The sequence below is a fragment of the Hyaena hyaena genome, unplaced genomic scaffold (genome assembly GCF_003009895.1).
Source record: "Hyaena hyaena isolate Hyena2069 unplaced genomic scaffold, ASM300989v1 scaffold_503, whole genome shotgun sequence".
In the NCBI taxonomy this organism is placed as follows: domain Eukaryota; kingdom Metazoa; phylum Chordata; class Mammalia; order Carnivora; family Hyaenidae; genus Hyaena; species Hyaena hyaena.
In genome coordinates, this window is record NW_024081132.1 from 576042 (window position 1) to 599970 (window position 23929).

Genomic DNA, 23929 nt, shown 5'->3' on the forward strand with positions numbered 1-23929 from the left:
AATCAAATCAAACCACCACCAAAACAACCAAAAGGAGACAGTGTATACCTGTATCTTTTTCCAAACACACTGGAGCCAATGAGGCTAACTTGAGCTCTGACCTGGGGGATAAATGAGGCCAATCCAGCTTGTAGTGTGTTATAAGCCCGGGTCATCTAAATGCTCCCCTTTGGCCCATGTTACATCTTCTTAAGGGATTTCAAAGTTTGAGCCACACAAATGAATGGATATTTGGGGTCCTGACATGTGAACCCCAGCAGAGGTAGGTTCAGAACGGTTCCTCTTTGCCTTTCCTCCCTGGAGTGGAGCCATGGGCTGCCTGCTGTATCAATATACATTACCAAATATTTTAAGAGTAATATAGCAGGGATTTCCCTGAGTTACTATAGTCCCCTCAATCTCAAATGGACTAAAATGTACCCCTTACCCTGTGGATTCTGGAGAGCACCAAGATTCATGTGTTCCTCCGAGTGAGACAAAGAAAGGCACTGGGATCCAGACTCCACAACACTCATTTGTGTTTCTGATCCTCTACACTACAGTCCCAGTGATCATCTCCATCAGTCTCTGAACTTGAACCAGTCTTTATGATCTGGCCAGCTCACTCCCCAATATTCACAGTAGCAACATCACCTGGAGGTATTCTTCCTGGGAGGCCATGTTTCTCTGGGTCCCCAACCCAAACATATTAGTCAACTTATTATTTCCCATAGGCTCTGGAAAGCTAAGCTCATTCATTAAAGTCATGCCCATTTTAATCTCCACCCTCTTCCTTAACCTGGAATTTTGGCGCAATTTTATCAGCTAATGCCAAAGAAAAGAGGGAATTAGTCTAAGGAATTCACAGATAAATAGCTGCTGAGGTTTGCTTGGTTTGATGAGCCCAGGCGATTCAGGGAAATGAGTTAGATTCAGATGGACATTTAGTTCTGCTTCTGAAATGGGCTTCTTCCCCAAGTCAGCCGCAAGTGTCTTCAGCGGCATCTTCTGTAGCTGGCCTAGTTCATATACCCTGGGCCAGTAGGTTCTATAGCCGGTTAACTATCAGAATGGATCATACTATTACTCACCTTTTCCTGAATGGAGCTTAAAGTACATTTCTACTGCTAATTACTTTTTTTAATGTTAATTTATTATTTTTGAGAAAGAGAGAAAGACAGCACAAGCAGGGGAGGGGCAGAGAGTGAGGGAGACACAGAATCTGAAGCAGGCTCCAGGTTCTGAGCTGTCAGCACAGAGGCTGACACGGGACTCAAATTCACGAACCTCGAGATCATGACCTGAGCCAAAGTCAGACACTAAACTGACTGAGCCACCCAGGCACCCCTCTACTACTAACAACTTTCAAAGGGAAAAAGAGAGGGACCACTTGACAGTATCATCAAATATGCTTGAGCATCACTGGACTTGATTCATTTGAGCTGTGCCAAGGTGCTGTGCCAGGGGTTGGCAAACTGGCCCACAGACCAAATCTGGCCCATTGCCTGTTTTTGTAAATAAAGTTTACAGAATGTCTGTAGGTGCTTTCGCACTACAATAGCAGAATTAACTAGATGCCACAGGGATTGTATGGCCTACAAAGCCTAAATTATTTACTATCCTGCCCTTTATAGAACATTTGCCAATCCCTATGTTGTGCAAACAGGCTGAGCCCCATCGGTCCTGAGGTAGCAATCAGAGAGTCCCCCTTACCTGAGGCTGCGAGAACGGGGCCGCATGGCTGGGGACTGCCGTCCCTCCTCATCTGGTACACTCTCTGTGCTGAAATGCTTTGTTAAAAAGTGCAGCTCATCAGCTGTAGGCTGGAAGGGCAACTGGTGAAGCTTTTCCTGTGAGGAACATGATGACTAGAGGGAAAAACATTAAAAAACAGCATTACAGGCATGTCTAAGCGCACACCAGGAACAGAGAAGACTTCCCAGTCAATGTGAACCCAAAGGCAACCAAAATCAGGCCTTCTTTGCTTTGTTTCTTTTAGCCTCCACTGTGTAGGATTCCCCTCTCAGTTCCTTCAGAGCCTTTAGTCCTGGGGAAGCCAAGATAATAATAGCTGACTTGAAAACAATTAAGAATTCCAAACATGGCCCAATGACTGAGATTCCCGACAAGAGCCCACTGCCAACCACAACAGACCTTTGAGGGAGTGAGCCATGCTACAACAGGCATCCCACCAGACATAGCAACTGCTATGACAGCCCTATGCAGCACCAGAATCGGTGAAGTTCCCCTTTCCTGACGAGAGAGCAGGTACCGTTGGCTCAGCTTCTGTTCACCATATAATGAAGAATCTGGGGTTCAAATATCTAAATCCATTTAGAGTCAGAGCTGCAGCATCACACTGAGGAAACTGTTGCCACAAGTAAGCCTCAACACCAAGTGAGAAATCAGAATTTTTTGAACTACCAGCACAGGCTTCCGTCATGGAATGCTATAATATATGAAACTGTAAATAGCTAGTAAGAGGTCTCCACAGGCCTCTGTCTTGGCCACATTTTTGGAAACAGTTTGGATAAAAATTGCAAAACATATCTTCACCCAACTGCTGCTAAGATGAAGTAAAATTGGTTTTATAAAGTATCCCAAAAAAATAAGCTGCAGCCAGGGGTGAGTCTATTAAAATTTATTGAACAGGTATATGCCATATATATCTTTATCTTGCCTTAGGTCTTAAAAAGTCACCTGAGTAAAAGATTAAGGGGTGGTGGTGGTGGGGGATGTTTGCCAGGCAAAGATCTAAAGCTTAACTGCTGCTAAAAGACCAGTGAGATTTTTGGATTTATTTATGAGTAATATCTAGGTCAAGGGAAGAAATGATAGTCCTTTTACCTGCTTGGTATTCATGAATGTCGAAGATGCCTAGGAAGACCTGAGGAATGGTGGGAGACATGTGGAATGGGTCATCCAGCCTGCTGCCCAATCCAGCCTGCAAAGTCTACAATGCTTACTATTTGGCTCTTTACAGAAAAAGTTGTGAACCTTGTCATCCTGGCTTCAATTAAAACTTGCTCAATGAGGAAGACTTGTTTTACTGTCAATTGTGCATAGCAGCAATTATGACATCTGTTGTGTTTTAGGCTAAAACCTTCTCTAAAAGAAATAGAACTAGAAGTTTTAAAGACAGACCCAGCATTTTTCTTTTTTTTTTTTTTTTTGCTGATACATATCAAGCTTCAACATAAAATAATGGTCATACTTCCCTTCTTTTTTGAAAGGAAAAGGTGAAAGAGGAGAAGGAGGGTCCACTCGGTCTTTGGGACATGAAAGGGTCTATCTGCTCTTGGTTACAGGTCTAGAAATAAATTGGGGAAAGATCCATGCTTAGGATCCCCCATGTCTGGCAAACCAAAAGTCCATCCTCAAGCCCTCCTCTGACTCCACTAGGAAGAACTGATGCCCAGAGAGCATGCTGCTCAGTTCTTTCCAAAAGTGTTCAATGGATCTGGCTACAGCCGGTAAAGGCCAACACTGCCCCAGTCAGCCTCATCCCAAACAACTTCTTTGAGTTTGGCTTTGTAGGGAAAATGGAGAACCACTTTGCAACACTGTAAAGACATGTAGCAGTAATCTGTGGGAAAGTATTTCCTCGAGGTGGCGGAGGTAGAGCCAAAGATTTGGCTACTTACTGAGACAGTAGAGCTAGGAGTGTTGGTTCCATAGCCTGAAGAAGGCAAAGAGGCCAAAGACCAGCGCCGTCCATCAGTCCTATGTAAGATTAAGAATATTAGGCAGTTTCTACAGGACCCCACCCTGAGCCCCGGACCTGCCTGTCTTTCCATTAGCTTTTTTTTTTTTTTTCCCCAAGACTCTTCTTGGTCTCTACACAGTACTGCTTGGTCTAGTACATGCTTTCATGTCTCTCTTCCACATGGGGCCTATGGCTGTGTTTTTTCCACTGACTAAAAAGGAGTCTGTGACTTTGAATAAGAATGTCTGGTATATAATACTGTGGTTCTGAAATAAAAATCTTTATACTCTCAACCTATTCACTTTTAGAGAAGCAATGACAGGGGACTCCAGCTAAAGGCATCACCACAAGGAGAGAACTGCCAATGAAATGCAGCTATTCTTTTCAGAGGGCTCCAGGTGAAAGGCTCTTTGGTCTTTCCCAGGCCACTAGGTTGATGAGAAAGAAGTGGATCACCATCTGTGTATGAGTATGAATTAATCATTGGTGAATAGTCCAAGGTTACCTAAGATCCATTAGGGCCTATAAAACCAGTCTTTGATAGTCCAAGGTTACCTAAGATCCATTAGGGCCTATAAAACCAGTCTTTGACAATGTTTGTAAAGAGTGACAGTAACCTCATGAAAGAAGAGTGAAGTGACATAACCTTGGATGTGTATAAGATTTTGGAGCGGACTTCCTGCTGCTCTTGAGAGGAGGCAACTCAAAGCTCTTCTCACAGAGAACCACTTATTTGCTTTGCTGTGGAGGAGAAAGAGCAAGCAGGTATCTGGTCTGAAGCTTTTATTACATGGACAAGTGACTCTTTCCTGAACTATGGGATATGCTGTAATACAAGTGTTTTTTCTTATGAAGCCTGGGGGGGATAGCTTGGTCTGGCTGAAGATGGAGAAAATTTCTTTGCTGCTACCACAGAACCTTAGTACATTAGCAATGGAAGACCTTTAGAAGTTAAATACCCTCAATCATCGTTTTCTAACATGTTTTCTAACACTAAGACCCAGGGATTTGTGTGATTTAGTCCAGACTTCACAGTTAAGGGGATTGGGGAGAAGCAAGGAGAGAAAGGAGAAAAAAGAGACTCAATCTTGCCAGGATTTTTCCTTTTGATGCACTCCTCCCACCCCCACCAATATTCAGCAGCTTTTCCTACTATATTCTGCAAGGGGGCAGTCCAGGGTTTCATGCCACATGCACCTGATTCAAACTTCATGCCACCCAGGCAGCTAACTGCTGGAACCTAGTCTCTGAGGCAAATAAATGTCCAGGAGGCTGCCAAACATGATGTTCTCTCTGACCTCTTTGTTGGGTCCTGAGAGCTCTATTTAAGAAAGCAAGTCAGTTCCAGGAAAATGGAGCTCAGCAAAGACAGTACTAATCTAACTCAGGGAGAAATTTCCCAAACCCTTGTCAAATAGACTTTTTCACAGGTCATTCTTCCTCCTTTAGATAGACATGGAAACAAACTGCAGGGCGGCCATTTTCTGTAATCTGAAGAGCAAGGACTACCAGATTCAGAAAGAAATGCCGCTACAGGATGCCTCCATTTCCCCTGCCTGGTCATCTCATTTTGTGACTGAGGAAATTTGTGGGAATGAGGGTAACTTGTCCCTAGGCTCAGAACCTTGGAACTATTCAGCAATTCTTGCCTCTAAGGATATGGGCTCTGAGCCTTGGTTCCAGCAGGGGGTTCCCTTAGGGCCTTTTTGCTACATATGAAAGGCCAAATGTTCATACCCACAGTCAGAGAAGACTCATCACAACCAGTTCTCACCAAGCACAACACCACAAACCATATTGTCTGGCCATGCATAGCAGTTTCCCAGTCCCTCTCCCCATCAAGTCCACTATTACCTGTCAGCTCTGTGGCCATGGCTGTAGTGAAAAGACATACATTACAGTGAGAATCAAATGGACCCAGAGTGATCTATTTGACCCCTGGTGTTTGGTCAAGTTTGGCAGGGGCAAACTTTTTGTTTAGGAATGTGTGGAAGTTTGAAGTGAAATTGCAGGATTGATAGACCTATCCTTAGCATTTCATCAAATCTGTGTTTTGTGTGATACTGCAAACCCATGTGGTCCTATAAGGCTCAAGCCAGACCTTCGTAACCTAGCAAACACAATTCCTGAGTACCCTGTTTGGCAGGGTTGAAGTCCCCTTCCCCACCCCTACCAAAATCTAGCTCCTTTTCCTACTATGTGCTGTTATGGGGACAGCCCAGAGTTCCATGTTCCATGCACATGACTCAAACTTCATGCCACCCAGCACGGAACTATTTGGATCTCAGTGGTAATATCAGGCCCTTAAATCCCCTAGCTGATCCTACTCCTAAAGCCCAGATAATGAAGCAGACACAAGGGCACCAATGGAACATGCTATTCCTTCTGCCTAAAATGGTCTAAACCTATGTTCTCACTTTCAACATGCAGGCTCCTTCTTATCCTTCAGATCTTAGCTTGAAAGTCAATCCCCTTCAGAGAGGCCTTACGTGACCAGCCCGTATATATTCTTCAGCCCCATTCCCTTCCTATGCTTTTATGCAGCACCATTATCACAGTTTATAAATGTTTGCTTGTTTATTATTCTTCCCCACCACTCAAACAATAAGCACCAAGTGAGTGCTTATTATAGATCAGGAGACACAGCTTTCAACATATTAAGGTATCTCTATTAAAGATACTTTTATTCTGGCTGAGGGGAGATAGAAAACAAGCAAATAAGAAAACATCAGGTATTGAAAAGTACTTGTCTGAAAATAAAACTAGATAATTTGATGGAAAATGAGTGGGCTCCTTTATATTGCAGGTTAGGGAAGGCCTCCCTGATTAAGCTGACATTTAAGATGAGAAATGAAAGACAAGAATGAGTTAATTAAGTGAAGATCTGAGAAAACAGCATTCTTGCAAAGGGAACAACAGGTGCATAGACTCTAGTAAGTCTACTAAGTTTCAAGAAAGTAGGAGCTATGGTGTTTTTGTTTTTCTTTTAATTTATGGCTATTTTGTTACCACTATATAACTAGTTACCCAGCATAGTACCTGGGTATACTGGATGCTTAGTAAATATTTACTGAATGAACGAGAAATGACTCAATGTCACTTATAGAGATTGGTCACAGATCTTGCTATCCCAGCACAGATGTAATCTGAGGCTACAGTTCACATACAAGGTAGGAAGTCTGGGATAAGAAAGACTTTCCAGCTGGACTATGAAGACAAATGTATCAATCCAGCATATTACTATACTGGAAATATTCCTAAATGAATGCCTGGTTAACTGATTTTAAATGTATACAAGGTAGGAGAGATCTGTCCACAGGACAAACTTAGATGATATTTGTTTTGAATAAGGCAACTGGGTCAGGAGGAGCACGCAAGTCAGCTATCCAACTTCTCCCAACCTATCCATGTCCTTTGCAGCTATATAAAATCATGGAGAGGAAGGGGGTGGATTTCTTCTGGGTCTTCATTTGAAGAGTGAGTTAATGCTGTTTCAAAGAATGTGTTCTTTTTCTATTATCTCTTTTTAAAAAGGAGTCTAAGTATAGGAACTGGTCTGGCCTCAAGCTGCAAATATCATTCTGTGTTCACTAAAGGTTCCAAATCTGGAGCCATGATTTTTCTGGAGGACTTAATGCCAAATGCTGATTCTAACCAAGAATACTTTTAAAAATAAAAAATAAAATTAGAGAACATGAACTCTACCAAGAAAGAATTTTAGAAAAATTTTTGAAAAGTAAGTCTTTTTCCATTTTATATGGAGCCGTGGTATGTAGTTTGAATGAACTCATCTCAGTCAGCTCAGTACTTCTCAAGAGGCCCTGACAATGACTGAGCTGTCAGGATTGCTACCACGTTCCAGGAATAAGTTTGTAACACTTCCAGAAGGGTGAAATGCAAGGAGGAATATAAGCATGGCCCTGTAATGCAACAAATCTTTCTAAATTCATGGGAGGATAAGTGAAGCCTCTGTAATCTCTTTATCCCCCAGGAGAGATCCTTCCAGCTCCTTGGAATTAGCAGAGTAAGAAGAGTTAAGAGTAAAACCTTGGGTTCCCCTGAGAGGAGAGGCCATTTTCTCATTGATCATACTAGGATAGTTCTCAGTCAAGAGTATTATGTTTTGGAACATATCCTCAGGAAACCAGGGACTTGTGCTTAGGATTATAAAAACAAATCCACACTTCTTATATCTACTTGTCCATTTAAACTAAATGCAAATACCTAGGGCTTTTAGAAAGCAAAACTTGAACAAGATGATTATGACCTGGGTGAGGAAAGCAGGGAAGGAATTTGATGGCTGGTAGCCCACACTTGGAAGGGCAATATCTCAAAGGAGGAAGTCAACATTTAACTGACATTCATGCAAATGCCACACACATTAGTCACAGAGGAGGCTTTCTATCAACTTACCTACGGGCAGGAACAAAGGAAAAGTGAGCAGGTGCATTTGGAGAGAAATTCCGAGGGCTATCCAAAGGACTGTTACCTGTGGGTGGGGAAAGAAAATAAAACCCTCTGTGAGGTCTGTTTCTGAGGAGGACTGTGACAACCTTTAGGGGAAAAAAATCTCCCTCTAGTATCGGCAATTAGCACTCACGTGGTTATGTTTTCAGGCTCACCCTTAGTTTAATGATTCTCTCTTTGTAAAAGTCTGGTAGTCCAGAGGTTTCTTCCTTGTTCCCAGGTTGCCTGTAACCATCTATGTCTCTCAGGCATCCATTCTTTTTTTTTTTTTTTTTTTACCATTCCAAAAATATTTATTTATTTATTTTTTTTACAAATACTTTATTGTCCATTTAGTTTCCACATAACACTCAGTGCTCATCCCCACAAGTGTCCTCCTCCATGCCCATCCCTCCTCTCCCCCACATCCATCAAAACAAAAATTTTTGTCAGCATTCAAGAGTCTCTCATGGTTTGCCTCTCTCGATTCCCCCACCATTTCCGCCCTTCTTCTCCCCCTTGTTCCTCCGTCAAGTTCCTCCTAATCCTCCTATACGTGCAAACATATGATATTTGTCCTTCTCTGTCTCAGGCATCCATTCTAGTTCCAGCAGCAACTTGCCATTTTCTGCCCTCCTAGGAACACCTCAGGCTCTAATCTGCCTAGTCAAATAACCCAATTTACCAAAGGCTTAAAGAATTCATTTGGTGTAGATGGCATGGCATATCAAACATTTCTCAAAGGGTAACAGGACTCCTGGTCTCTTGCACATATATCTACACATACTGCATCCAAGGCTAACCCAGAGATATGCATGCTTGAGAGAAATTTAAGTTCTTTGGTGAGGACTTAGGAGAGCAACATTCCTTAGAAGAGACCATATACAAGGGCTCCAAGATTGCAAAGCATGCCCAACTTCCTCACAGCATAGGAATTACCTCCATTTTCCCTAATTATTAGCTTTCACATGTCCCCTGTAACTTGCTAACCTATAGCACAGAAGGTTCAAACAAAACTATGGTTACCTTTGCACTAGTTACAACAATTCTTGGACCTAAGACTGCCATACTTCTCTGTTCTAACTTCCACCTGGGGGTTGGTATTTAGAAGCTCCTAGCTGGCAGAAGCTGTCAATGTGTCTCTACCCAAAGGTCCATGTCAAAGTAAGTACCATATACCATACTCCATTATGCACTGACTACTCTGCCAATCTCTGTCTGCCTACCACTCCCAGTTCTGTACTCACCTCCCCACACAGCACCTCTGTATCTGTTAGGTAAAGCCACTCTCAGGGCACCTGGCTGGCTCAGTCAGTGGAGCAATGTGACTCTTGATCTCAGGGTTGTGGGTTTGGGCCCCACAATGGGTATAGAGATTACTTAAAATATTTAGAAAACAATAATAAAATAAATAAACGCACTCTCTATGGGAAAACTAATTAGAAAGAGGCATTTCCAACTTCCACTTATTCCCTTGACTGGGAGCCTCAGTGAGGTACACAGCCTTAGTAGATCTGCCCTCAATCTAGTACAACCTCTGAGATTCCCAAGCTCTGTGTCTAGGACTATCTCTTATGATCTATTCCTACCTCCTGGCTAGCACAGGCTACCAGGATGTGAGAGAAATGATCTTCAGTAGTTGTTTCCTTAGCCAGGACTTAATAAGTATCAGGCCTCCTCAGAATTATCAAAGATTAAAAAAAAAAAAAACCCAAAAAACAAATCTCTATTCTTTTAAAATAGAGTCATTTCAAAAATTAACAAATACCTTCAGTTTGATCCTTGAATGTAAAGCTAGATGCCCTTTGTTTCTTCCCCAAACTACTCAACGAAGGCCTCAAAGAAATTCCTGAATATCCTACCAACAATTACTGCCCTTCCAAGGAATATGTGTGGTGCTGCTTATGGGGTAGGACACAAAGAATCCTCCATGTGCTAAGAGCAATGCAAGGGATTCAAAAAACACACACATGTCAAAAATAACTTACACTAAGAGGAAAAAAACCCCCTGCAAATCATCATCATCAACAATCATCATCATCAGAGTATCACTAAGCTATGAGACAAAACTTCAAGCAGCCTAACAATTCTCAAAGAAGAGAGTGAAGGATACAGAAAACACAGTTGAAGAAATAATGGCTAAAATTTTTCTAAATTTGATGGAAAAAAAATTACACAAACATACAAGTGTGAAATCCAAGATTTCCAAGAACTCTAAGCGAAAGAAAGAGGAAGAAAACTACACCAAAGCACATTATAATCAAAATGCTCAAAACTCTTGACAAAAAGAAAAATCTTAAAAACAGTTGGATAGTGGGTGGTAATGACATGTTATATAGAGAGGAACAAAGATAAGGATTATAGCATATTTCTTATTATAACTAATGTAGAAATACAATGGAGCAATATCTTTGAATTATGGAAGGAAAAACAAACCCTATGAACCTAGAATTCTATACCTAGCTATTATTCATTTGGTGGCTTTTGTCCCCATTTCCTGGGAGTGAGCCTTTAAACCATGGAATTTCCCAAGTGATAGGAGTGTCTTTCTTATTCATGGTGGAGCCTGATAGTTTATGCAAATGAATGACTCAGGATGGTGGCTGGCCCAGCCAGAAAGACCAACCATGTAGTTAGAGGTGCTTTAAGCTATTCATCAACAGTTTGACTTCAGGGAATGGAGGGGGAGCTAGAGACTGAGTTCAATCACATATTCAGTGAGTCCATCAATCATGTCTACATAATGAAACCACAGTAAACACTGCGGACACCAAGACTTTGGTGAGCTTCCTGGCTAATAGTCTGCATATTGTTACATATCAATGTGTTGGGAGGGTGATGGATCCAGACTTCATGGGGAGAAGGCACTGAAAGCTTCACATGTGGGACCATCCCAGACCTCATTTTATGAATCTCTTGTGCGATGGTTCTGATTTATATCCTTTTTTTTCCCCCTAACAATAACACTCTATCGGTAAGTATAGTGCTTTCCTAAGTTCTGTGTGTTGTTCTACTGAATAGGAGGAGGTAGTGGGAACCTTTGAATTTATATCCGGTTGGTCAGAATTATGGGTGCCCTGGGAACTCCAAGCTTGCAGCTGGGTGTCTAAAGTAAAGTCAATTTTGTGGAGGACTATGTCCAAAACCTGTAAAATATGGCTTAATTCTGGGTAGTTAAGAGTCATTATACCAGTGAAAATAAATATTTTAAAAAAACAAGGTGAAATAAATATCTTCTCAGATTAAAACAAAAATTCCCTTAACAGCAGACTGCACTACAAGTTAAAAAAAAAAATGTTTTTGAGGTGCCTGGGTGGCTTAGTCGGTTAAGTGTCCGACTTTCACTTAGGTCATGATCTCACGGTTCGTGGGTTTGAGCCCCGCGTCAGGCTCTGTGCTGACTGCCAGCTCAGAGGCTGGAGCCAATTTCAGAGTCTGTATCTCCCTCTCTCTCTGACCCTCCCCTGCTCATGCTGTCTCTCTCTCTCTCTCCTAGAAATAAATAAAAAATATTTTTAAAAAATGTTTTTAAGTCTTCTAGACAGAAAGAAAATGATACCAGGTGGATATACGGTTGTATACAAAAGGATGAAGAGTACTAAAAAGTTAACTACATAAGAAAACATATAAGATTTTTTCTTATTATTTAAATCTCTAAAAAATAATAAATGTTTAAACAAAAATAATAAGGTGGTGTGTGATTTGTAACATACTAGAATAACCAGTTTGAAAACAACATAAAGGTTGAAAGAGGGAAAATGGAAATAGTATTATTCTTATACTATACGTGAAGTAGTATAATAGAATAAGATATATGCTATACACACTAATGCAACCACTGAGTAACAGAGTTATAGCTCATAAGCCAATAAAGGATAAGTGGCATAAAAACCATCCAACTCCTTGGGGCGCCTGGGTGGCTCAGTTAGTTAAGTGTCCGACTTTAGCTCAGGTTATGATCTCACAGTTCGTGGGTTTGAGCCCCGTGTTGGGCTCTGTGCTGACAGCTAGCTCAAAGCCTGGAGCCTGTCTTTGGATTGTGTCTCCCTCTCTCTCTGACCCTCCCCTGCTCACGCTGTCTCTCTCTCTCTCTCTCAGAAATAGATTAAAAAAAAAACATTAAGAAAGAAAAATTTTTAAAAAAACCATCCAACCCAAATAAGCAAAAAAAAAAAAAAAAAAAAAAAAAAAAAAAAAAAAAAAAAAAAAAAAAAAAAAAAAAAAAAAAAAAAAAAAAAAAAAAAAAAAAAAAAAAAAAAAAAAAAAAAAAAAGAAAGCAAAAGGAGAAAAAAACAGATGGGACAATTAGAAAACAAATAGGAAAAACATATTTAAACCAAACCATATCAACAATAGTAAATGTAAATAGTCTAAAAACCCCAATTAAAAAACACAGATTGTCAGACTAGATTAAAAGGAAGACCCTATTAAGGAAACTGAATCCGTATTAATAACCTTTGAAAGAAGAAAACATCAATCTCAGATGTCTTACAGATAAATTCTACCAAACAATTAAGATAATTTTTCTCAATTGACTGAGCCACCCAGGTGCCCTCATTCTTTATTTTTTAAGTTTATTTATTTTGAGAGAAAGAGCTTGCACACAAATGGGGGAGAGGTAGAGAGAAAGAGAGGGAGAGAGAGAATCCCAAGCAGGCTCTGAGCCACCAGCGCAGAGTCCAACACTGAGCTTGAACCCACTGAGAGATCAGGACCTGAGCCAAGATCAAGAGTTAAGATGCTTAACCGACTGAGCCACCCAGGTGCCCCTATATGCATACATTCCCAATGAAACTTCAGCAAATCAAATCCAACAATTATAAAAAGGATAATACATTAGATTTATCTCAGGAATACAAGGAAGTAAATTTATCTCAGGAATACAAGCTAGTTAAAATCTGAAAAATCAATCAATACAACCCACCATTATAATTGGCTGACACAGAAAAACTATATGATCATCCCAAAAGACACAGAAAAACATTTGATAAAAATCCAACAACCTTTTTTAAATATTTATGTACATATGTACATATGTATGCATAACCATTGAGATCAGAAAGAAATAAAATTGTATTTATTCATAGACAACATGATTGTCTAGAAAATCCAACAGAATCTATAACAAAGTTACATGGATTTAGCAAGTCTACAGGATACAAGTACAATATACAAAAATCTATTATATTTCTATATGCTAGCAACAATCACAAAGTGAAAATTAAAACTACCATTTATTGCATAAAAACATGAATACTTAGGGATAAATGTATCAAAAAATGTACAAGAGCTATATAAAACACTGTTAAGAGAAGAGCACTAAGAGGTACAAACTTCCAGTTATAAACAAGTCATGGAGATGAAAATATACCATAGGGAGTATCGTCAATACTATAAAAACACTGTATGACAGATGGTGACCTCAGTTATGGTGAGCACTGATGTACACAACTATTGAGTTCACTGTGTTTTATACCTGAAACTAATAAAACATTTATGCAACTATACTTCAATAATAATACATTTTAAAAATAGATTTAAAATACTTTTTAAATATTCATAGCAGCACTCTCAACAATAGCTAAAACATGGAAAGAGCCTAAGTGTCCATCAACGGACGAATGGATCAAGAAGATGTGGTTTATCTATACCATGGAATACTACATGGCAATGAGAAAAAATGAAATCTGGCCAAGTGTAGCATCATGGATGGACCCTGAGGGTGTTATGCTGAGCGAAATAAGTCAGGCAGAGAAGGACAAATATCATGTTTGCACGTATAGAAGGATTAGGAGGAATTTAACGGGGGACCATGGGGGGGAAGAAGGGGGTAAATGGTGGGGGAGAGGGAGAGAGGCAAACCATGAGAGACTCTTGAATGCTGAGAAACAAACTGAGGACTGATGGATGTGGGGGGAAGGGGAGAGTTGGGCATGGAGGAGGGCACTTGTGGGGATGAGCACTGGGTGTTATATGGAAACCAATTTGACAATAATCTATTTGTAAAAAATAAATAAATAAATAAAATACTTTTTAAAATGTTAAGAGAAATTAATGATGGCCTACATACAGAGAGAAATATACTATGTGTAAGAACATTCAATACTGTTATGAAGTAAATTCTCCCTTAATTGATCTATAGGTTCAGAACAACCCAATCAAAACCCCAGCTGCCTTTTTTTTCTAATAGACGATTTTTTAGAGCCATTTTAGGTTCATAGCAAAATTGAGGAAAAGGCACAGGATTTTCCTAATACCAACTGCCCTCACTCATGCACCACTTTTTTCTATCAGCTATCTTTTGGGCAAACTGTTTTTAAAATTCATATGGAAGGGTGCCTAGGTTGCTCATTTGCTGAGAGGCTGACTCTTGATTTGGCTCCAATCGTGATCACAGGGTCGTGGGATCAAGCCCTGCATCAGGCTCTGTACTGAGCATGGAACCTATTTAAGATTCTCTCTCTTTCTCTTTCTCTGCCCCTCCCCCAATGTGTACACATGCTCCCTCTCTCAAATAAAAATTAAAATAAATTAAAAATAAAATTCATATGGAAATGCAAAGGGCAAGTAGACAAAAAAAAAAAAAGAACACACTGTATGATTCCATTTAGACAAAATTCTACAAAAGTCAAACTAATCTATAAGTTCAGAGCACACCAGTGGGTGCCTGGAGATAGGAAGAATTATAAAAGAACAGGAGGAAACTTTCAGACATTACAGATATATTCACTATTTTGATTGTGGTGATGGTTTCATAGGTGTCAAATTTATCAAAAGGTATTCAAATTGGAAAAGAAGAAGTCAAACATTCACTCTTCACAGATGACAGGATAATCTATGTGGAAAACCCAAAGACTCCACCAAAAAACTGTTAGAACTGATACATGAATTCAGCAGTCTCAGGATATAAAATCAATGTACAGAAATCTGTGGCCTTCCTATACACCAATAATGAAGCAGCAGAAAAAGAAATCAAGGAATCGATCCCATTTACAATTGCACCAAAAACCATAAAATACCTAGGAACAAACCTAACCAGAGAGGTGAAAGATTTATATGCTGTAAACTATAGAAAGTTTATGAGAGAAATTGAAGACACAAAGAAATGGAAAAACATTCCATGTTCATGGATTAGAAGAACAAATACTGTTAAAATGTTGATACTACCCAAAGCAATCTACATATCAATACAATCCCTATGAAAATAACACCAGCATTCTTTATAGAGCTAGAACAAATAATCCGAAAATTTGCACGGAACCAGAAAAGACCCTGAATAGCCAAAGTAATGTTAAAAAAGAAAACCAAAACCGTAAACATCCTAATTCCAGACTTCAAGCTGTATTAAAAAGCTGTAATCATCAAGACAGTATGGTCCTGGCACAAAATACAGACACTCAGATCAATGGAACAGAACAGAGAACCCAGAAATGAACCCACAAACATATTGCTAACAAATCTTTGACAAAGCAGGAAAGAATATCCAAAGGAAAAAAGTCTCTTTAGCAAATGGTGCTGGGAAAACTGGACAGCAACATGTAGAAGAATGAACCTGGAGCACTTTCTTATACCATACCCAAAACAGATGAAAGACCGAAACGTAAGACAGGAAACCATCAAAATCCTAGAGAAGAAAATAAGCAACAACTTTTTTGACCCTGGCCACAGCAACTTCTTACTAGACATGTCTCCAGAAGCAAGGGAGACAAAAGTAAAAATGAATTACTGGGACCTCATCAAGATAATAACCTTCTGCACAGTGAAGGAAACAATCAGCAAAACTAAAAGGCAACCTGCAGAATGGGTAAAGATACTTGCAATGACATATCAGATAAAGGGTTAGTATTCAAAATCTATAAAGAACACATCAAACTCAAACCCAAAAAACAATCCAGTGAAGAAATGGGCAGAAGACATGAATAGATACTTTTCCAAAGAAGATATCCAGATGGCTAACAGACAGGTGAAAAGATGCTCAACATCACTCATTATCAGGGAAATACAAATTAAAACCACAATGAGATACCACCTTGCAACCGTCAGAATGACTAAAATTAACAACTCAGGAAACAATAGATGTTGGTGAGGATGTGGAGAAAGGGGAAAAATGCAAACTGGTGCAACTACTATGGAAAGCAGTATGGAGGTTCCTCAAAAAATTAAAAATACAACTACCCTGCATCCCAGCAAGTGGATTATTAGGTATTTATCTAAAGGGTGAAAAATGCTGATTAAAAGGGGCACAAACACCTGAATGTTTATAGCAGCACTATTGACAATAGTCAAATTATGGAAAGAGCCCAAATGATGTCCATCTGTTGAATGATGAATGGATAAAGATGTGGTATGTGTACACACACACACACACACACACACACACACACACAGAGAGAGGAATATTACTCAGCAATCAAAAAGAATGAAATCTTGCCATCCGCAACAACGTAGATAGAACTAGAGTGTATTATGCTAAGTGAAATAAGTCAGAGAAAGATAAATATCATATAATTTCACTCATTTGTGGAATTTAAGAAACAAAATAGATGAATATAGGGGAAGAGAGGGAAAAATAAAATTAAGTAAGAGGGAGACAAGCCATGAGAGACTCCTAAATACAGAGAACAAACTGAGAGTTGCTGGAGGGGTGTTGGGTGGAGGGATGGGCTAAATGGGTGATGGGCATTAAGGAAAGCACTTGTTGGGATGAGCACTGGATGTTATACGTAAGTGATGAATTACTAAATTCTATTCCTGAATTCATTACTACACTATATGTTAACTTGGATTTAAATAAAATTTTAAAAATTAAAAAGTTTATCAAATTACATACTTTAAAACAAATACTTTGTAAGTTAAATTTTATTCATGGCACACAATTTTTTGCCCCCCCCCCCCTTTTTGAGTGTAGTGTGATTGAAGATGGTTCACATTTTTAGAAGTCTTAGGTCTTTTTGCAATTTAATTTTTAAATTTATTTTGTGAGTTGGTTTTATTATAGATGAAAAATAAATGTCACAAAGATATGTAGCTCCCAATGGAAAAAGTCCATTACTGGCTATTTATTAGACCATGATACTAATCTTTCAATTCCACCCAAAGGATGGTAAATTTCTATCTTCTTGTGGTAACAAGTAGTTTTTCTTCAAGACAAATAGAAAGGTTTATAAAGTTATATTTTTAACAAATACGTTCAAAATCTATTAAATCTTTTATTTGGAAGAGGAGAAACATGTTATTTCCAATGTTTTTATGAGGCAGATTTACCTGTTTTAATAGGTGGCACCAATTTGTCAACAAAACCACATACAGATGGGAACACTTCCAAAGACTCATTTTCAAAATGCTCTCTCCATGGCACAAATTTCTTTCAAAATGCAGTTACTTTTTCACTGTTACATGCCACCTTCACTTTGAAGGGATAGACTAAGAGTATCTGCCACTGCTGCCCACCCTCCATCCCTAACCCCTAGGCAGCATACTACTAAAAACCAGAGCTTAAGTGTCCATCAATGGACGAATGGATCAAGAAGATGTGGTATATTTATATAATGGAATACTACATGACAATGAGAAAGAATGAAATCTGGCCATGTGTAGCAACACGGATGGAACTAGAGGGTATTATGCTGAACGAAATAAGTCAGGCAGAAAAGGACAGATACCATATGTTTGCACATATAGGTGGATTAGGAGGAAGCTAACGGAGGACCACGAGGGAGAAGAGGGGGAAAAATAGTTGGGGAGAGGGAGGGAGGCAAACCATGAGAGACTCTTGAATGCTGAGAACTGAGGGCTGATGGGGGTGGGGGAGAGGGGAAGGGGGGTGATGGGCATGGGGGAGGGCACTTGTTGGGATGAGCACTGGGTGTTATATGGAAACCAACTTGACAATAAACTATTTAAGAAAAAAAAAACCAAAACAGTTGTTAGCACAGAAAAGTTCACCAAATGTGGAGCACTTGACATTTTGTAAAAGAAATCTGCTACAACATTTAGTTTGGCCATTCTTTTAAGTATTTGTCACAAGACAACCAGTAAATTTCCTTCTTATACAAACCATTTTAAAGGTTTCCTCCATACTGTATTACAAAGTTTCATGAAATGCATCTGTAAGAGAACTGGTGGTTGCCAGGGTGGGGATGGAGATGGGTGAAGGGATTAAGAGTACACTTATTCTGATGAGCACTGAGTAATGGATAGAATTGTTTAATCATATTGTATACCTGAAACTAACATAATACTGTATGTCAACTATAGTGGAATTAAAAAGAGAGAGACTTGAGTAACAGCAAAAATGGGTGGGGGGGGGGAATGCACCTATAAGCTGCAATTGTGTAACCATATGCTCAAGGAAAAAGATGTATAAAGTATATAGGGACTCAACTCTATTCATGGTATATTATGTACACTTTGTGACATAGGGTCTAATGTGGGTATACTGGTGTCAATCCATACTTAAGTACTAGTAAAACCTGATTTAATTCTCATTTTTCTTTGTAAAATATAAGTAGTTTTATTATTTCCCCCTCATACCCAAATAGATCTTTAGAGAACCACTTCGGAGAATGTTGCTATTCAAAAATTATAGGTAATAGAATGACAAGTATTAAGTGATACATTAGGGAAAAAATGTCCCATTTCAAAACTAAAAAAAATTTTTTTAATGTTTTATTACTTTTGAGAGAAAGATATATGGTGTGAGTGGGCAAGGGGCAGAGAGAGGGAGGCACAGAATCCAAGTAGGCTCCAGGCTCTGAGCTGTCAGCACAGAGCTTGATGCAGGGCTTGAACCCACAAACTGCGAAATCATGACCGGAGCCTAAGTTGGACACTTAACTGACTGAACCACTCAGGGGCCCCTCCTATTTCAAAATTTAGAATGGACTGAGTAAAAAGAAAAAAGGAGTTAGGGGGTTTCTTCAATAAGTCAAATGTAAGGTGATTAGGGCCTCCATATGACCATAACAAAGTCAGAATATATTCACCCAGAGTTAGTTTATCAAAGGCTTTGTCTAAGTCTTTTTTTTTTTTTTTTTTTTTGGTGAGAGCAAGATAGTACTACAGTATGAGGGGCAGAGAGAGAGGGACAGAGAGATAGGAAGAGAGAGGATCCTGTACTGACAGTGAAGAGCCCAACATGTTGTGAGCCAAATATCTCACAATCTGTGAGCCAAAATCAAGAGTCAGACGCTCACCTGATTGAGCCACCCAGGCACCCTGGCTTTTTCTAAGTCTTAAACTGAGTATGTCCCCTGTTTCTCCTCTGTTGACCTATTTCTAAATCCTTGATGGCATCTACCATAACTAAACACACTGTACGGTTCATCTTTATTCCTGTGTCAATAAGGTAAGTACTTATTAATTGATCAATTTTTAAGGTTTATGCATTTGTTCATTAAAACTCTTTAGAGTTGGCTCACAGTTCAACACTTTAATATCAAATATGGCCAACAAAGTAAGGAAATGGTTTGCAAGTTGTGTGGTAGTTGCCAGGACACAGCCAAAACCCATTGCCTGTGTCTGTGATGGTAATGTCTGGCAAAAAATATTCTGTAGTTCAAAGCGAAATAATAAAGTCCCACTATCTGAAAGCTGACAAAATAATAAACAGATTGTAAGAAGTATTCCTTCCAACTGGCCAGGATCCACTAGACTTTTCAAAAGATACTATTCTGACACTAACTGGGTATACTGCAATTTAATTCTGACACCAACCACAGAGTTAGTGCAGAGCTGACAGATTGGGGCAAGGTCCACAAGCCTACCTCATTTCCTACATCAGCCATAAATCTTGTCGGGAGAAAGGTGCCAAAGCCACCTGTACTTTGGACATATAGACTATAAATTCAGAGGTTTCTACAACTCCCTCCTCCATATTCAATAATTCACTAGAACAACTCTTGAACTCAGAGAGTGTTGTAATTACTAGTACAGTTTTATTACAAAGGATGCACATAGGGAAGGTCAGGGAAGGAATGCAGAGTTCCTGTGTCCTCTCCTTGTGTAATCAGGGTGTGTTGCCTTCCAGGCACACAAATGTGTGTACTAATCAGAATGTTCTACTCTGAGCTTTGGTGTCTACAGTTTTTATTGTGGTCTCACTAAAACAGGCACAGTTGATTGGCCACAAAACTGACCTCAATCTTCAGCTCCTATTCCCTCCCCAGGATGGCCCAGAGTTCCAAATTTCTAAACATGCAATTAGTGTTCCTTCCTAGTGACCAAGCCTCCATCTTGAAGCCACCTAAAGGGCTACTTTGAACTGCCCATTAGCTAACCAAGACACTCCTATCACTCAGGAAGTTCCAAGGTTTCTAGAAGCTCTGTCCCAGGAACCTGAGACAAAGACCAGAGAAATTGTTTATTATACCACCAGATGCCATGGCCTAAAAAGTCTGTGCTACTTTTCCTATGTTTTCTCTATTTCTGCAAAATTCATTTTACCTTAAAAAGGCCAAAATTACTAATATGATGGTTTTGAGAGAATAAAATCAATAATTGGAATTGGTCTCATTTTGAGGAAAAATTAAGATGTTAGAATGGTGGTGGGTGAGGGGATGGGTTAAAAAGGTGACGGGGAGTAAGGAGTGCACTTGTGATGAACATCGGGGTTGTACAGACGTGTCGAATTACTGTACTGTACACCTGAAACTAACATTGCACTGTATGTTAACTAACTGGAATTTAAATAAAAACTTAAAAAATGGAACTATCCTATAATCTGGCAACTGCACTACTAGGTATTTATACAAAGAATACAAAAATACAAATTCAAAGGGCTCCATGCAGCCAATGCCCAATTTGCCACGTGGACCCAGTAGCTGTGGTTCAGGAACTCCAGCCCGGGAGGACAGTGTGCATCCCTGTGTCATCATTCCAGTTGTGCTCTGGATCTACAAAAAATTCCTGGTGCCATACATATATCCTCTGCCTTCCCCCTTGGTTAGTCGCATGCGGCCTAGAAAAGCTCTTTGAGAATCCCACAACAAAAACAAAGGCAAAGGAGACTGCAAGAGTGCAGGCATGAGTGGACTGCCAACAAAAGGGCCAGTGGAAATCTCTGATAAAAAGAAAGTAAAGTGATTGTTCCAAAGGATGTCGTGGTTTTAAAAATGGACCTGATAATATGAAGCACCTTGCTTAAAATGGTCTCGGACCTTTTTCTCGGAGACTAGGATTTGGGATAGACAGCTTAGATACTTAACTGATGCTAATCAGGAAATACATGATATTTGTATTTAACATGTGTCTAGTTATATTTAATGATCTCATTCCTGAGTTCCTTTTTCATTAAGGTAGCTTTCATTTCTATTATAGTAGTTATGAATAAATAGAAGGTTTGTACAAGTAGGCACTGCTACTAAATCAATACTCAGAAATCCTTGGGCCTCTAGCTTTTGTTCAGGCTCTTGGAATTTGAGCAGAGTACAATGTTACCGTGAAACAGTGCAGTGAGACTGTGTAGTGAAAGGAAAAGGGGTTTGGCGGGGGAGGGGGGTGATGATGAAGAATGGAAACATAAAGATGTAATTACTGTCCAAAACAACAGAGAAGATTACTCAGGAGAGTAGTAATTACTGCTTATGGCTCTGAGAAAAATAGAAAAGACAGAGAAACGGGAAACATCTTTGAAAAATGGAATATCTTTTACAGAAATATCTAACGTACATTATAAAATTCTAATCCTTGTTGCATTCTTTCTATTCTTACAAAGCATATCAAATATTCTGTTCAGTAGGGGAAAAAAATAGCCTTAGTATCCATCAACTGATGAATGGATAAAGAAGATGTGAGATATATACACACTGGAATATTATTTGGTCATAAAAAAGAATGAATTTTTGCCATTTGCGACAACACAGATGAGCTAGAGAGTATTAAGCTAAGAGAAATAAGTCAGAGAAAGACAAATACCATATGACTTCACTCATATGTGGAATTTAAGAAACAAAATAAATGAGCGGTGCCTGGGTGGCTCAGTCGGTTAAGTGTCCGACTTCGGCTCAGGTCATGATCTCACAGTCCATAGGTTCAAGCCCCACGTTGGGCTCTGTGCTGACAGCCAGCTCAAAGCTGGGAGCCTGTTTTGGATTCTGTATCTCCGTCTCTCTCTCTGACCCTCCCCTGCTCACGCTGTCTCTCTCCTCTTAAAACATTAAAAATATGTTTTTAAAAAAGGAAAATTAAGATGTTAGAATATTAGCATTTTGAAGAAAATATTTAATTAAGAAAATTTTAACGTTTATTTTTGAGAGAGACAGAGTGCCTCTCTGTGGGGGAGGGGCAGAGAGCGAGACACAGAATCTGAAGCAGCTCCAGGCTCTGAGCTGTCAGTACAGAGCCCAAAGCGGGGCTCGAACCCACAAACTGCAAGATCATGACCTGAGCCAAGGTTGGCCACTTAACCAAGTGAGCCATGGAGGCACACCGAAAATATTTAACTCTTAATAATCACATTATTGAGAAGAACTCTTTTATAAAAACAGCCAGGAATGGATCAAAATGACAAAAAAAAATCTCATCAGGACAAAAAGTCCGGCAGCCTACAAAGCAGGTTTTTCTATTTACCAAACAGATTAGCAGTTGGAGGAAATAGTTCAAAGCAAGTAGTCATCCAGCCCGGAGAAACAAAGTTATATATAATGAAACATATAAACAAATAGAACTGGGAACAGTCAGTTGACCTTGAGCCAGCTCCTTCACTTGCACAGTTTAACTAGTTATAAAGGAATATAAGTATATAGCAAATCTCTATGTAATCACCACCCAAGTTAAGAATACCATCTTCCAAAATACCTTTACATAATCTTTCCATCGTCCCTCCCCTATCTCAATAAAGGTAAACATTGCCCTTACTTTTACAGCAATCATTTCTGTATAGATTTATCAACTAAGCATGCATTTCTAAATACTTTAGTTTTTTTCTCATACAGTTTTTAAAAATAAGATATAATTTATATATTATAAAATTCAAATTTTAAAGTATACAGCGCAGTGGTTTTTAGTATATTCACAAAGATGTACAACTACCACCACTATCTATTTCCAGCACATTTTTATCACTCAAAAAGGAAACTGTCCCTTTAATCACTCCTCATTCTCCTCTCCTACCAAGCCCTTGGCAAACCACTAATTTACTTTCTGTTTTTATGGAATTGCCTATCCTGGACATTTCATGGAAATGGAATCATACAAATAAGTGCCATTTCATGTTCTACTTTGTCTATTTTTAAATTTTGTATGAAAAAAAGGTCAATCTGTTTTTATAAAATGGCTGTACCAACTTATACTTCCACCAGCAGTGTTTAAGGATTACCATTGTTTCATATACTTATATATACTTGGTTTTGTCATTTTAAGCCATTTTTGGTAGTCACATAATAAGAGTCTCACTGTGATTTTATTTTGCATTTCCATAATTACTAAAGAAATTAAACTATCTTTTCATGTATTTATTGGCCATTTGTATTGCTTTTGTTAACTAACTCCTGTTAGTTGGCTATTTTTCAATCATTCTATTTTTTATTTTATTGATTTGCTGGAATTCTTAAAAGATTTGAATCCAAGCCCTTTGTCAATTTTAAGCATCATAATTATCTTCTCCCACTTTGTGGCTTGCTTTTTCACAGTATCTTTTTTTTAAGTTTTTTAATTTATTTTGAGAGAGAGACAGAGAGACAGAGAGAGAGAGAGAGAGAACGGGCAAAAGCAAGGAGGGGAGGAGCAGAGAGAGAGGGAGAGGGAGAATCCCAAGCAGGCTCCACACAGACAGTGCAGAGCCCCACAAGGGACATGAAC

At 39.2% G+C, this 23929-nt stretch overlaps 1 protein-coding gene across 2 annotated transcripts in view; it reads right to left on the minus strand.

Annotated features, from left to right (window-relative positions):
* The window catches only part of MAST2 (microtubule associated serine/threonine kinase 2), a 135301-nt gene that overhangs the window by 24860 nt on the left and 86512 nt on the right, over positions 1 to 23929 (minus strand). Inside the window, exons 3-6 of one of the 2 annotated variants that reach the window (XM_039254813.1) lie at positions 8099 to 8174; positions 5540 to 5560; positions 3624 to 3702; positions 1693 to 1847 (exon numbers count right to left, since the gene is read on the minus strand). In XM_039254813.1, coding sequence (XP_039110744.1) covers positions 1693 to 1847; positions 3624 to 3702; positions 5540 to 5560; positions 8099 to 8174 — 331 coding nt within the window. The remainder of the gene's footprint in view (positions 1 to 1692; positions 1848 to 3623; positions 3703 to 5539; positions 5561 to 8098; positions 8175 to 23929) is intronic. The other variant, XM_039254814.1, reaches the window with a different exon arrangement.